The following is a 15,733-nucleotide window of genomic DNA, read 5'->3' as shown; positions in this document are numbered from 1 at the left end:
TTATGGAAAACATTGAGAATTACGTGAAGTAAAGTAAGGCTAATATTGTCAGGGAGAATGAGGAGTAGAGGGCTGCCTCTTTATTTACACTTTCACTAGTTTCCTGTAGTGACTCCTTCCAGACACTTCACTCTCAGTAGTCAGATCATCAGCAGAGTATGCACAGCCCAGGCTCTCTTTCCTGAGCAGATAGGCTTCATGTCAAGAAACAACTATATGTTGGTGCTGAATCAAATCAGTCAGTTGGGCAGTACTTTTAGCTTGACAATGCTGTCATGGTCCTGGATTGCTGACCCAGTGTTTTGTGTTTTTTGGTCCTGTCAGTTTTTTATTATTAAAGATCATCAGGATGATTCTTAGGTTCTTTATTATTACGTTTTTCAACTGTGTCTCCTGGGTGTCTCTATAGTCACCTTTTTATGTAATATATTGTCTCAGTCACCCATTGCACTTTGTCGAGTTGTCTCTTGTTGTCTATGATCTTGTTCTCATGTGTCTTGGATTCTTTGGATTTCTGAGCTCTATTTCTATACTGTTTGTACAGCATTTTGAAACCTTGGGGCGACCGTGGCTCAGGGGTCCTTGGGCAAGACACTTCACCCAAGGACACATTCAGTCTCAGGGCAGACTGACTGAAGCTTGCCTCCACCAGTGTGTGAATGTGAGAGTGAATGATAGTGGAATTATACAGCGCTTTGGGTGCCTTGAAAAGTGCTATATAAATAAATGCAACCCATTACCTTAGCATGTGAGCAAAAAAAACCAAACATTACTGTATGAATGATGAATTATTGGAAGTCAAAGCTCTACAGCAGACATGTGGGAAATTGATTAACTTTACAGCTCATCACTGTATAGTTAAAGAACTGAAAAATGAAAGGATGCATTTGCAACGGTGTAATATAATCCATGTATTTCATGTACCAAGGTACCCACACTCAGTCATAGACACAAACAGGACCACATACGCACTACGGTGAAGACAGTTACACAGACATGAGGCACAGAAGCTGCTTTGTGCATTCAAAAGAAGGACACGTCACTATTTGTTACATGTCCCCACATCCATGCTTTTAGCAGACAGTACGGCAACAGGATAATAACTTTTTAAATGTTTTATTACAAAACAACGTGACAAAACAATACACTTTATGTTAAAATCCACACTCACAACATGAGGTGATGGTGTCTTTGAGTCTATAAGGTCCATTCCTAGAGACTGAAATGAATTTCATATCCTTTGAACGACTTCTGTCTCAGTGATGGTGAATCTGAGCAGTGACAGAAAGCAGCATTCAGTTTCTCGCGTCTTCGCTGCAACTACACTTTTCCACAGTGACACAAGTCTGACGGACCTTGAACCTATCAGCCTCTGCACATCTTCGGCAGAGCAGAAAGGGACAGCCCCGTCACAGTCACTGCAGTCCATGTGAAGGCTCCTCAGTGAATTTATGGTTCTAAATCTCTGTCAGTGACGTTTCTCTGTTTGAGGCCCAGGTCTGACCGGGCAGTCTATGGCTCAGCAGTCCTTTGGTGCCTTTGAACCCATCGAGTTTTGAGATTCAAGTGGTGTGTGTGAGAAAGAGAAGCACAGACAGCAAGAGAAAGAGAGACAGGCGGTGAGAGAGAAGTGCACTTTTCCTTTCCAGGAGAAGCAAATGAGAGCAAACAACAACAGGGGTTAAGGAGAAAGACAATATGGCTTTTCCATGTCTACAGATGTAGACGTTTCATCTTTGATTCTTTGTAATATTAGAATTATGTAATCGCTCAGTTTCAAGTCCATTATCACCTGTTCACACTGCTCATATTTACATTTATATGTACATCGGCAACAGCTCTCATCCTGAGTTACTCATTATAAGAAGTCTATACCAACACTGTCATATGATTTCTGTCCTGCAGCTCTCTCTGTGCATAACAGGTCTCTCTCACATGCTTGGACATAAAGTTATATTTCTCATAAATCTCTGAAGTCTCTCTCACGTCACAGCTCGTATTCAAAGGCATTTGGCAGTAGCCACTTTGCACTGATTCCAGTAGTTTTCAGGTTTTTTGGAGGATGCAAAATGGTATCGAACATTTTCATATCGAACTTTCTTCACACCTAGCCAGCGGTGCTGGTGATTTAAACATGGTAAAGCTGGAGATCTCCTCTTCTAGTCTTTTCATTCCTTCCCCCAACCCATCCCTCAGACCCTCCTCCACCTCTTCCCCCTCCCCTGACTCTGTCTCTCCCCCCTCAGACCTCACTCTCTCCCGCTCCCCCGTCCTTCTGTCCAGCATATCTGGTGATAGAAATTCAGGGCCAAGCCTCCTCCCGCTGCCGCTCGTGTTGCAGTTGGCGTACAGAGAATTCCCATGGCCGTTGCTGGAGTTGCTGCTTATCAGAGTGTCGCTGTAACTGTGCCCACCGTTTCCATGGTTGCTAAGGAGCGTGGTTGTTGTGGTCGAAGTCGCCGTCCCGTTTCGTTTTTCCGCCATCCGGAATCCATCCGAGAAAAGGCTGGAGCTGCTGGGAGATTGAGGAGTGGCCGAGGAACCCAGCAAGTCCCGCCCCTTTCCCGATGACAACGAATTATCTGGCAGGTTGCGGGCAATCCCACACCGCCGTTTCACAAAGAAGATAAGGACGGCGACAAAACTTAAAACAAGTAAGATGGCAAATATGTACAAGGCCAGGATATGACGACCTTCGGATGTTGATACTTTTTCGACACTGGGAGCTTCTAGTGTCAGATAATAGGCTGCTCTGCGGCAAGGGGTGGGGTCTCTGACTGCAGGGCCCCCCTCCTAGATGAGAGAAATAGCACAGACAAAAAAAAGTCCTTATTTTCAAAAAAAAAAAAAAAAGCAAAAACAACAAAAAATGACAAAAGGAAAGCAAACACAGGCCTGCCTCGTAGCTTCATACCTGGCACGTGCAGACATAGTTTCCCAGATTGTCGTCAGTGACAACCACCTCCAGGTCAGAGTTGTGCTGCCTGGTGTGTCTGTGGGGAGGATACTCCCAGCTACAGGGCCGAGGGGACAGCTGGACGCACGACAACAAGAGGCGCAGGCCCCGGAACACTTGCAGCACTTGGGGCGACGGATTGCAGCGACCTAGAGCGGAGGGCGAGAACGGAGACGGCGAATAGCTGATTAACAACAGCAGAGGCATTTTCACTCACAATCACACTGGACAGCGACGATCACGTTATCTTAAATGAAAGTATAAACTTACCTTCTGCTACATTACACTTTTTTAAGGCAGCGTCTACCACATCACCGGGACCGGGCCTGCACACAAGGGCAAAATTATAACATATTATATGTTATAAACGCTTCTTACATATAGCTCAATTTTCTGTATTACATTTCCATTTTTTTTTCCTTAGGAAAACATTGGTACACGAAAGTATTGCTGGAATAAAAATGGGTCACTCTGGTATTTTATAACCTTATACAGCTGCTGCCTGCCTTTCATTTCCATTTTTCTGGAAAATTTCCAATTCATTGTGATATTCCTGTAGTACTCACTCTTCTGTTGTTTGCTTGCAGGCTTCCTCCTTTGTGCTCCACACACAGCCCAGTCCTCTGGCTCTGCCGCACACCTCACAGCTGCGATACAGAGCGCAGCCTTCAGCTTGGACACGAGCCAGAGACAGAGGGCTGCCCACCAGAGCGTGGCCCTGGAAACACGGAGAACAGTTGCAGAATCGCTGAGAAATGGAACGAAGCACGGCTGTGCTTATAGTATGTGTATGTACACGCACGTGCGCTCTACCTTGTGCAGTAATATATTGTTAACAGGTTCCTGTGATGTGAACAGAGGAGTCTCCTGCAGTAAGGTGACATTCTGGCCCACTACTGCCACCTGGTGGAGCTCCCCACGGTCTGCAACACATTTTTTTATTTATTTTTATTTATTTAATTATTTCACATTCGTGTCACAACTTCTAATACAACTTGTGAAAGTTTAGGTTTTTATCAATTTTGCATTGACTTCAGTATTTAATTTCTAAGGACCATTATCTTTATCTGTATCTTAGTTCAGCTTTAGGGAGCTGCCTACATTAACTACAATTTTAAACGCACTACAATTTCTATATCCTCCTGTCGTCTCTATTGTCTGATCTCTCACCTGTTCCTAGATACAGCACTGCTGCCCTCCGCTCCTCGCTGCCGTCCTTCAGATTTACAGCCAGTTTGGTGTAACTGATTCCCTTTCGAACCAGCAGGGATGCTGCAGTCACACTGTTCTCCATCAGAGGGTGGTCTCTCACAAATGTCAGCACCTTGTCAGGAAGTTTTAGCGAGGACTCAAAGCCCTCAGCCTTTAATGCACTGTTTAAACACTATTATAAAGAAAGGAAAGGGTGTGTCTTAGTAATTTATGGTAGTAAAGTCAAATAAAATGCATGCATGGTACATTTAAAGTTTGAACTTCCAGAGGGCTTCACAATATTTCATATGTGCCTCCTTTAAAATGTGAAGATATCATGTTTTTAGAAATAACTAAGGTATAAATTTAACCTGGAATTTATTTTCATCTATTATTTTTTAATATATACAGCTGAGAACTCTTGCAAAACCAAATGTTATAAAGTCTATACATCCGCCTCATCAGAGTTCACATTATAAATGCACTGGATGAAGATTTGTGGAACTAAAATCTGAACAGAGGATTGAAAATCAGCCTGTACTTGAATAGATGGCTAAAATTAAGATAAACAGATGGCTGTACTTTTGAACATGTGTGCCACCCTGTTAAATATAACTGTTAAAATAAATATATGTACACCAAACATATTCACTAACTTCTCACAGATTAAAGAAACTGTGTTTTTACTCTGACCTTTTGGGAAAAGGTCAGAGTAAAAGAGTATCTTTGGATCATATCCAGAAGGACACGTTGCTAATAAAAGAGAACAAACCTCATTTAACCTCAGTTTTAAATGCCAAACAGATCAAGTATTTTTGGCAGGATAAAAAAATATTGGACCAAACAAGTTACGCCTTGGATCAAAGAAATGATTCCTAAACATCCACTAGAGAAATTCACATAATGTCTCCTCCTTTCTGAACTTTAAAGAGGATGTTCAGTGTAAACCAAGCATTATTTAGATTGTAAAATCTTCTACAACAACAATAAATCATCCGTGATGTTTGCGGGCTGCCATATTTAGATTCAGAAAAGCAGTGTAAATCATCGAAAATGTGAAAGTGCAGTTTAATACCTGGCCAGGCCGCGGTGAGGGGATCGGCTCATGATTGATCCAGTTGTCGCAGCTTTTCTTCAGCTCTTTAAATGGACCATCCAACACTTTGCTGATGTCAGACAGGCTGAAAACACACACGGCCGACAGGTCTACTTGCTCCCTGTGAGGAAGGGAAAATAAATGTTTAGCATGATGCTAAGTATGGAAGGAAAAAGCTCATTTTTTAAAAAGAGTAAAATCACATCTTTTTTTTGGAAAATAAGCATGAAGCTACAGCAAGTAAACAGCTTCATGCTTATTTATACTTTTTATATCATGCAATTGAAAACTGTGAATGAGCCTGTATTGCACCATATCCACTGATAGATCATCTATATTTGTCTACAACAGAAGACAACAGCAAGAAACTACATTTCTAGTGTTACAATATCTCGTATGACCAAGGCTCTGCTCTGGCCTCTTGGTTACTCTTTGGCTTACCACTGGGAGGTGAACAGTCCATAGAAGTGTGTGCTGCTGGGGTCGCCTGGAATATGTTGCATGGTGAAAACATCAGTTAGGACGTTATAGCGCTGGCCGCTGGGCTTGTCCTCGCATACCAGCTGAGCCTTGAGAAAGGTGGTCCAACGTCGCTGCAGAGTCTTCATCCCTCCCACATCAGACTGAACAGACAGAGTTAATCTTAACAGGGATTCAATCATATATAGGGATCAATGATTCAGTCAAGACAGTGGGTTACCTTGCAGACCCGGGCCACCCTGGGTACTTTGACTTTGGTGTAGAAGTCATATTCTTTGGCCACCTCGTTAAAGAAGAAGTAGATTTTGTCATCGTCTCCTGTCGGGTTTCCTGCGGACTGCTCTATGAAAGCTGAGCTGACAAATTCTGGGTCTGAGAGAAAAAACACCCGCAGACACACAGTTCTAATTATCCTTGTGGGAAAGTGTGGGGTCAGCATGTGTGACTGTGGGCAAATGTGTCTCTTACCGCTGAGCCAGTTGATGGATCGTTCAGTTCGGATGCGCTCCTGCTCAGGGCCCGTTGCCCGGGAGATGTCGAAGAGTGTTCCCAGGAAGTTGCTGGTAGCTGCTGTGTAAAGGAGACCATCTAAAAGGCAAAAAAATGAGAGAAAGGACAACGTTTATTTTATATAAAGATATCAAGAGAGCTTAAAAACTCTTGTTTAAAATTTTCATTTTGACCAGGAAACTTAATCAGTCAATCACACACAGTGGTACTTACCTGCCATAATAGCTGTGTAATGCTGACTAGGCTCAAAAGGACACTTTCCCTTCCCTGACTCCATCCTCACCACTCCATCAACTTCTTCCAGAGTAAATGTAGTGGCATTCTGCAGAGAAGAGAAACAAAGGACTTATATTTCCTAATTAATTACAGGCTTTTCTGTCTGATCTCGCACAGATTGCTTATTGGCAACTTACACTGCTTCATTCATAATTCATTCATTATGAACTCCTAAAAATAGTTACTGTGAGAAGGTGTTGCTGAAGCCTGGAAAAGTCTTTAGACCTCACTGCAGGTGGTGTATAAACGCATTATGGGTACAAGTGTGGGAGATCCATCTGCACTCATTAATGCTGCATGTGCAAACTCAAACCCATTATGTAACCATATTGTGGCTCGCCTGTCTGTATGTCTGTCTGTTTGAGCGGGGTCAGAGGTCATCATCATGCATCAGTCGCTAAACTACAAGCGCATGGACGCACTCACCAAGAAGGCACACTGAGGGTCGAAAGCATAGGTGCCGCACACATAGATGCGACCATCTCCCAGGAACTCCAACAGTCGGATGTAGTTCCTGCAGTCGCCCTGCAGGGGGAGACAAACAGTAAAAAATAAAGGCAACATAGAAGGCAAGATACTGTATCCATTTTAAGCTCGGTTTAACAATCAGGACATACAGCAAATATGTTCATAATTACACATGTTTAATAAGAGTTAAATTCACATTGGATTAAGAATGATTTCACTGAGTGAAAAAGGGCAATAGGTATGTTATATGATAAAATACTCTTGGTCTACACTGATATATAAATAAGTTTCGTTATAAACATTAACTTTCTGCCTTTTTTTATTCTTCTTGTTGCTGAACACCAAATGATTAATGATTTTCAAAAATGTTTTGAATTTTGAGACAAAAAGGTGTTTTCTTCATGAGCCGTTTTAAAGAGTTTAAAGGGTAAAGAGTTCAGTTTTGAACAACAAAACAGGAAATTGGAGATGCCTCGCTGCTGGAGGTGACACCTGAGATTCCCACTGCTATCAGCCGAGGCCTCACACACACACACACACACACACACACACACACACACACACACACACACACACACACACACACACACAGGCATGAAACTTGAGATCATCCACTTTCATGCATGACACCAGATTACACATATATTTGAGCACACTTTATTTTTCTTTCCTTATTGTCACACATCAGAAGCTGTTATGGAAAAACACACTCACTGTCCCATGCCAGTTACCAAGAAACCATGACGTAAGCAATTTCTACTAAGCTCTGTGTGTGTGTGTGTGTGTGTGTGTGTGTGTGTGTGTGTGTGTGTGTGTGTGTGTGTGTGTGTGTGTGTGTGTGTGTGCCATCCTGGATGAGCTCCAGGCCTGATTCACCTCCCCAGAGACCTGATCCTCTCTGATGCACAGATCGTGTCACTCAAACCAGCCCTCCATGCTGGTACAGCTCCACGTGAGTTGGACAGAGAGCCAAAAAAGAGAGCGAGAGAACAAGAGAAAGACAGAAGTGGAGCTCAGGCTGGTAACAAAGGGATCAGCCTGGGATTAGCTATTTCATTGGCCCCAAATTAACCCCATTCATACTAATAAGCTTCATTCACAATCTGGCATGGGGGTGGCTCGAATGGCTCTATTCTATTCTGTTTGATTTTATTGAATTCTTTTGTACTCTTGATTAAAATGGCCTCCAATTATACATCTTTCATAGTAAAAACTTTAATGACTTTGGTGCGCAACGCAGAAATAAAAAGTCCTGCCACCTAAACATCTAAAAGCTTTTCATGCTTGCTGACATTTACCTGCTCAAAGCAATCTCCCGCTAATTACTGATGTATGTGTGTGAGAGGACATGGTCCAACTTTTTTCTCTTGACCTCATGCTCCGCGCTCACCCTCCATTATCTCTTTCTGTCCAGCACTTTTCTCACTGCTTCTCTTCTGCAGACTTTCTCCTTGCAAGCACTTCCACAACAGTTTTGACAGTGCAGCATATCCAGTGATGCTACTGTAGTACCTGAAGTAAATTAAGTAAATATTGATTGACAGGGGTTGTTTTCGTCTTTCCCTCAAAGCCTCAGCTTAATTTGATTTAATTTGAATTATATAGCACCAGATTGAAACAATAGTCATCTTAAGCCACTCTATATTATAGGGTTATAAACAGTAACCGACTCTCCAACGATCCACTTTGAGCAAGAACTTGGTGACAGTGAGGAGAAAAAAACTCCCTCTGAACCTGAAGATGACACATTAGTGCAGTTTTAGTGTCTTTCAGCTGAATGACAGACAACTAATTATGAGTAAGGACTCGGCAACAGCAGGAAGGAAAAACGTCCTTTTCACAGGAAAGAACCTTCAGCAGAACTTGGCTCAGGAAGAGGAAGCCATGTGTTGTGACATGTTGGGGTGTTGGGGGTTACACCGGAAAAGATTCAAACTTACAAACCAAAAAATCCCAAGAAGCATTTAAGATTTTAGTATCAGTGAAGCAATAACTAGTAAAGTATGATGACTGTATACATGCACACCCACTACTTACTAAAGCTTTGACGTTTTCTTACACCTTATGATGAATGCGATGGCAGAATTAAACTCAAGTCAGATCTTTTATCATATATCCACGTCTTTTCCTGTAATCCTGTAGTTAGTAATGTCCTGCTGATAGGAGTAAGCTATTACTAACGTGTCCTTATTTGTCTCTGAGTCTGCAGTTTTCACATGATTCACACACACACACACACACACACGGGCAGGTACTCTCTTGTTGAGTCTATTGTCTTGTCTCTGCAATCTTCATTTATTCTCCCCTGCACTTCCTCTTTCTCTATTGGTTCGACTCCCCTCCTGCGCCCCCTCCCCCACTTTTTTAAACCATCTGACTCACGTATATTCTTGTAATCAATGCCTTTGTAGAAAAAAACAACCCTTTCCTGGCTTTATCAGTCTATCACCTCCTTACAGTAGAGAACAGCAAACTGTGCTGATGATGTTTACGAAAAAACAGGTCAAAACTAATTGCACTTCCTTCTCTTTTGAACCGCTGACCTTCCACTGGCTTTGTTTATCTTTGATTTGAGAGATTTTCTTCTGCTCTGATTCAATTTGGAGCATTATCCAGTCATTTAAGGACATCTTTTGTGTTTTTCACAGGCCGCACACTCCACTATGCCAGCAAAAGATCTGGTTCAGTCTGTTACTTTTTGTTTAAACCAATAAATCAGTCAGGTACAAGAAATGTAGATCAAGTGTGTGTTTCTGTGAGCAGTTTGGTCAGAGCAGAGTAACATGCTGACATGTACAGTGGAGTGGATAGTGCGCTCTAGTTGATCAGTTTCCGTAGTCAGTTACTGGACATCTGTGAGTCCACATCCACTTCATTCTGGGTTTTCATCTCTATCGCTCTCTCTCTTTATATACACACATGCACGCGAGCACACACACACACAGACACACACACCCCTACTGGGGCATTGGCATAAATCCCAGAACTTCCCATCCAATGCCCAACAGCACAGGTTTGTAAAGCACACACAAAGACACACAAATGTACGGCACAGCACAAAATAAAAGCAGAGACATGTGACATCTAAGTCTTTGGTGATATATATATATATATATATATATATATATATATATATATATATATATATATATATATATATATATATATATATATATATATATATATATAAGCACTAACCTCCTCTTTGTCTACATTGGTTTCTCTTAATGAAGACCTAGACTTTGTTGCATGCATCAAAATCTTTACAGCTTCAATCGAGGACCATGCGCTTAGTCATGTGCACCATTCATGTATATATGGGTGGAGTATGAATGGACTCCTATACATATTATTGGTATATCTGATAAATGCATTGTCTCCTCAGTTGCAAAGGCTGGGATTCGTCATTATTAATACCTTCTAGTCCACTGTGTTTATGTTTATCCAGCAATCTTTGTAAAACAGTTAAGCCAGATATTCTCATTTACATAGCAACTCAATTAATATTAGAAACGATCAGCGTAGTTCATGGACATTCAAATGGTTCATTAGATTTTATCTGGGTACGACTGAGCTGAGTTCCTGCAGGAAGTACAAGTTTCAGTGCTGGCTGTGTTTTCCAGTCTGTTCTTGGGTTTCAAACAGCAACAATGGAAGTCAAAGCCACATTTCAGAATAGCAAGATTTAAGACAGTACTACAATTTTGCATTAACACCAGTTTGGCTGAACTACACAAAAACAACACACAAGCAGCACACATGCACTGTTCTCACCTCTGTCTTTCCCTTTCCCTCACATGACTTCCTCTTGTCGTCTGAGACGTCCCAAATAATCTGCAGGAAGAAAGAAGATACACAGACGTAGTAAGTCTGTCAGTTTTCTTATACACAAAGATAATACAGGCTTTGGCAGAGAGCACCAAATACAACACAAAATACATTTAATGCTTTAAATCCACAGCTGTACACAGCTGTCGATCAAAACACGCACTGTTAGAAAGAGTTTCACTTGTTTGCTGGTAGGTAGCATAACAACAGTAACTGCAGTGACTCCAGACACGCTAACACAAGTATGGGACAAGTTTGACTATTATATGGACGTATGCGACGGGGGACGTATATATCCTGATTCTTTTTGATACACCCTGTATTCAGTGGTTTAATGCTGCTGCCTGGTTACTCACACACTGGCACTGCGCCTACCTTTAATGGTTTTTTTTCATTGAGCTTCTTGGTGTCTACAGCCAGTATGGCATCCCTGGCACCCAGGAACAGCATGCCCGATGAGCGGTCCAGCAAGAAGGTGCTGAAGTTTGCCACATCGCCGAAAGTCTCCGAACCCAGGATGGTGTCTGTCAGACAGAGGGGGTGAGAGGGGGTGATATATGTCAATAACAGGATCTAAATGAATTTGGAAAGACACACTCAGAAAACAGGGCTTGGAAAAAAAATACATCTGTTCGCTGCCTCCTTGACCCATGTAACTGTGGAAACAAATGGTTGACAGGATGAGATTAAGCAAACACCATATTCCCAGCAAGAAGTTCTAAAGAGATAAAGGGATGGAGGGATGAGAATAGGAAGGGAGAGATGAGCGTAACCCGTGTTTCACACTGTCCTCTTACACAATCAGAGCAGCAGATTAATTCCTAATCTCTCTGAGACTTTTTCATCGTTCTTTTCACTCGATGTTTACCGCCATTTTTCTGCCCTTCTCTCTCTGCAGTGATATACTGTTTACAACAAAGGCATCTTCCAACTCTTCCGTCCTTCCTTGCAGCTCTCTGGAAACAACCTTCTGTTTGCCTCCTTTTTAAACGCCGTCCTCGTTCAAACGCAAATCCACTGCAGAGGAGGAAATACAACAAACTAAATTATGCATAATCATAATGTATAATACATAACTGATTCATCTTCTACATAATATATGGTGTGTAATATCAGCCATAATTCTCTCCTTAATCTAAAAACTATCAAATGAATCAAATCCCCGAAGCTTTTAAATTGTGTTCCAGCTCTTGCTTGCTCTCTCACTCAGTCACTCTCCCTCCCACTCTTTCAGCTCTAGGACAAAGCGTGTGTGTGTGTGTGTGTGTGTGTGTGTGTGTGTGTGTGTGTTTGTGCGTGTGTGCGTACTGATGTCCCAGCTGCTGAGAGGAAAGAGCACAGCTGTGTGCTGAACTTCTTTTGAGTACTGGTGAGCGATTGTGTGTGTTTGTGTGATTTAGCAGTTTTTTTAAAGTCCTCCAATGTCACCCTTTTTTAGCCTCACGAAGAAAGCCAGACACGGCTTCGCCTCCAAAGAAGGCGGGGCCGGCGATTGGTTTCGACGTCCCAATCAAAGACACAGGAACACAAAATAAAGAAGCGCCATTGCACCACAGATGACAAATCAGATGACAGATAAATGCTAATGAGTGCAGCATGTGGTGTTAATTTAACCTCAAACAAACTAACAAGAGCAAACCAGATAATGTGCATTACTCACTGCACTTGCACAATTAAACAATTAATGAATCATGACTAATGACTAACAACAGAACCAACTCCCATGTTTGTTCACAGGGCAGACGTGGCTTTATAATATGAGAAACTGTATTTATCACCTATATACACACATTTACTGTCAAACTCAACACCTAGCACCTAAAATCTAAAGAAAAGGTGTCCAACATAAAGCCTGGGGGCCATAATCGGCCCTGCAAAGACTGCAATTCAGCCCGTTAGAATGCTTTGGAAAACATGAAGGAGTGCAAGGAGTTTTTGAACTGTTAACTGTATTTTCATAGTTGTTACTAGAGATGGACCGATCCGATATTACGTATCGGTCCGATACTGACCTAAATTACTGGATCGGATATCGGCGAGAAATAAAAAATGTAATCCGATCCATTAAATATCAAAAAAGCACCTCACAAACTCGTCTCATAACCGTAGCACGTCGGAGCAGTGTGGTCACGTGATACAGCGGCTGTGTGTATTTGTAGTCTCGCTACCAAACCAGCATTTCATCTCCGAGGAAGTTATCCCAGAGAGAAGTAAAGCAAGTGTGTAAGTTCCTCTCTGAATGTTTGTAAAGCATTCCCGCCTTAAGCTTAACAACCGATATATGGAGCAAGTGCCTCTCTCTCTCTCTCTCTCTCCTGCTGCTACTTCATGAAACTGCTTAATGATCAGCTGATCGGCTTTTCTGTCGCGAGTCCGTGTCTCTTGTTTGTTTTTGGCCCACTTTGCACCAGAAAGAGGAAACCAGCAGCTGAACAACAGCAGCACGTTTAAGCTTGATCAGCTGTTGTTAGAATGTATTTAATATTACTTTCTACTCGAGGATCTTTTTCTACGTAGCTGACGCTGGTAACTGTGCAGGGGCGGATCTAGCAAAGTTTAGCCACGGGGGCCGATAGGGCATTAACAGGGAAAAGGGGGCACAAAGACATACTTTTCTTTCTTATTCTCATTTAAAATGTCTAGCTTTTAATAAATAATTATCTGAATCTTACACCCAAAGTTTTAATCTGATGTAAAATGTATAGAAGTCCATTACTGTATATAGTAACTGTTAAGTCTAATATACCCTAGTAAGCTATAGTACTTTTTCCTTTGGGAAAGTACCATCTGTGAATTCTGCAATTCTGTTGAAGAAAGATGTTGAATCTATTTAATTATTCTTGAAAAAATAATTTATTTCTGTGCATTTTTTTTTCACACTGCATCAAATTAAAGTTGATTGCATCGATTAAGCATCACAAAGTGGAGGGTGGAGGGTGGTTCCCTATTTTTTATTTTTTTTTGCTGGTAGTTTGCAACCCTATTAGTTAGGTTGCTTAATATTTCTGCTAAGTACTCTTTAAAATACCAGAATAGGAAGGATGGAGTAGGTTTAAGTTTATTAGATTGATCAGTGTTGCTGAACTATGAAATATTTTGGGCGCAGTGTACTTTTTACACACAGGTATAACAGAATAGCTTTAGTGCTGTTGTTTATTTAAACTTGAGTATGAACTTATACAAAATGCAGCAAGATATTAAAAAACAGTTTTGTTGATTAAAAAACACTATATCGGATTCATATCGGTATCGGCAGATATCCAAATTCATGATATCGGTATCGGTATCGGACATAAAAAAGTGGTATCGTGCCATCTCTAGTTGTTACAGCTTTTTCTATTGATAAAGACCTATCACATCGCCATTAATAGCACAACAAATAGCTAAGTAATAGATAAATGACAGAAATGTTCCTTTTTTTCCACAATTTACTTTAGAAATTTCTGTTTTGTAACATTGGGTATATGGGTGAAACAAAAAAGAGCATTATTATGAATACAGGATAGTCTGGGCAATGAGTTACCAGAACTTCTCCTGTCATCTTACACATTTATCATGTAAAAAATTAGATGTTTTGTTGAATTTGCACTTCTTTTTCTTATATTAAGAGTTAAACTTAAATGACCATCATTTATGTCTGGTTTAAATGAAAAGTTTGTTTTCAAATGTCGAATCTCCAGCTAAGCACACATCTATTTCTTTAAAAAATCATGTGAATAACTTGAATATTCAGTGGTCTTAGGCTCAGAAAAATGATTGGAAAGCCTCTGGACTGCCCAGTCCACATCTTGAAGTTTCCTTGTGAACGGCACTGAACACAACACCTGTAGCCTTTCTGTAAATATGCTGAATCAGTGAGTTAAATGTGGTTGACAATACAATAATACAATACCTGATGTTTGAGCCCTGACTGCAAGATAAGATGGCACTAAAACATAGAGTAGCAGCAGCTCAAGCACAGAAAAGTCAGCTAACTGACACAGAACAGCCTGCTACAATCTCTCTGAAATCCCTCACAGTTTACTATGTTTACATTGTTTGCCATTTATGTTTACACTGCCTGTTCATTGCCTGCAATTTTATACAATTCATGCACTATACAAACCCTCAAAAGCTCCCACAATGGAAGTAAAGAGAGCAGCATTTATGGAACGTATAGTATAGATAGTGAATATTGCAACTGTATTATATTAAAGTTCCAGCGAATTACGATGGTTCACAGTAGCATCTGAATTCTAATTTAAAAGCTTTCTTCAGAACAACTTCTGTGGCTGCAATACAGGAAGTGATGTCAGATCCCTTCCTGTGTATGTATGTCAGCATCTAAAGTTAACTAACTTTACCTGGTCTATAAATAAATGTGTACACCGCAGACCAGATAAGACTGAAAGCAGCATCACTTCTGATAATGAAACCAAACAAGAGATAACTGCGTCTGCATGCATGCTTCTCAGAAATACTGCATTACTTCCCCTTCAGTGAAAAGCCACCTCACCATCAAAATGGTCACGAACATGCTTCAAATCTACGAACGCCACCATAAGAGAACAAGCAGCATTCCTTTGTGCATTTCTTACTTAGAAATTAGAACGATAGAGAGGAGAGAATAATAGCGCACAGCCTCTATTATTATGCAGGGAGGGCAGGTGACACTGGCAGATGTTAGAAAAATACAGAACAGGCAATGCAAACAATCTAAAGTACACAAAGATTTGTTTCTTTTCTATTTAGAGGTAATTTCAAATTGGTGATATACTCCACAAATTACGTAGAAGAAAGCATTCCTGGAGGAAAATCCTGCGAGGACCACAAATGGAGTTTGAAGGAACACGACGGCCAATTTGGCAGCTGTCGACTAAATGATTAAAACGAGAACAATCATTTTCTTTCTTGTTATAGTGGGTGGGACTACGTCAAGTCACTTTTAT

The 15,733-nt window shown here is 41.1% G+C and overlaps 1 protein-coding gene across 2 annotated transcripts in view; it reads right to left on the bottom strand.

Annotated features, from left to right (window-relative positions):
- Positions 1-1,100: 1,100 nt before the first annotated feature.
- sema4f (sema domain, immunoglobulin domain (Ig), transmembrane domain (TM) and short cytoplasmic domain, (semaphorin) 4F) overlaps positions 1,101-15,733 on the bottom strand; it is a 57,155-nt gene continuing 42,522 nt past the window's right edge. Inside the window, exons 2-15 of one of the 2 annotated variants that reach the window (XM_004554304.2) lie at positions 11,181-11,329; positions 10,752-10,811; positions 6,936-7,034; positions 6,447-6,555; positions 6,192-6,311; positions 5,944-6,095; positions 5,685-5,866; positions 5,223-5,364; positions 4,127-4,340; positions 3,770-3,879; positions 3,523-3,674; positions 3,227-3,282; positions 2,915-3,105; positions 1,101-2,793 (exon numbers count right to left, since the gene is read on the bottom strand). In XM_004554304.2, coding sequence (XP_004554361.1) covers positions 2,086-2,793; positions 2,915-3,105; positions 3,227-3,282; positions 3,523-3,674; positions 3,770-3,879; positions 4,127-4,340; positions 5,223-5,364; positions 5,685-5,866; positions 5,944-6,095; positions 6,192-6,311; positions 6,447-6,555; positions 6,936-7,034; positions 10,752-10,811; positions 11,181-11,329 — 2,444 coding nt within the window. In that variant the 3' untranslated portion in view covers positions 1,101-2,085. Of the gene's footprint in view, positions 2,794-2,914; positions 3,106-3,226; positions 3,283-3,522; positions 3,675-3,769; positions 3,880-4,126; positions 4,341-5,222; positions 5,365-5,684; positions 5,867-5,943; positions 6,096-6,191; positions 6,312-6,446; positions 6,556-6,935; positions 7,035-7,853; positions 10,079-10,751; positions 10,812-11,180; positions 11,330-15,733 lie in introns of those variants that run through there. The other variant, XM_004554305.3, reaches the window with a different exon arrangement.

The sequence above is a fragment of the Maylandia zebra genome, linkage group LG3 (assembly GCF_041146795.1).
Source record: "Maylandia zebra isolate NMK-2024a linkage group LG3, Mzebra_GT3a, whole genome shotgun sequence".
Classification (NCBI taxonomy): domain Eukaryota; kingdom Metazoa; phylum Chordata; class Actinopteri; order Cichliformes; family Cichlidae; genus Maylandia; species Maylandia zebra.
The sequence above is the reverse complement of the archived record's forward strand: the minus strand, read 5'-3'. Positions and strand labels throughout refer to the sequence as shown.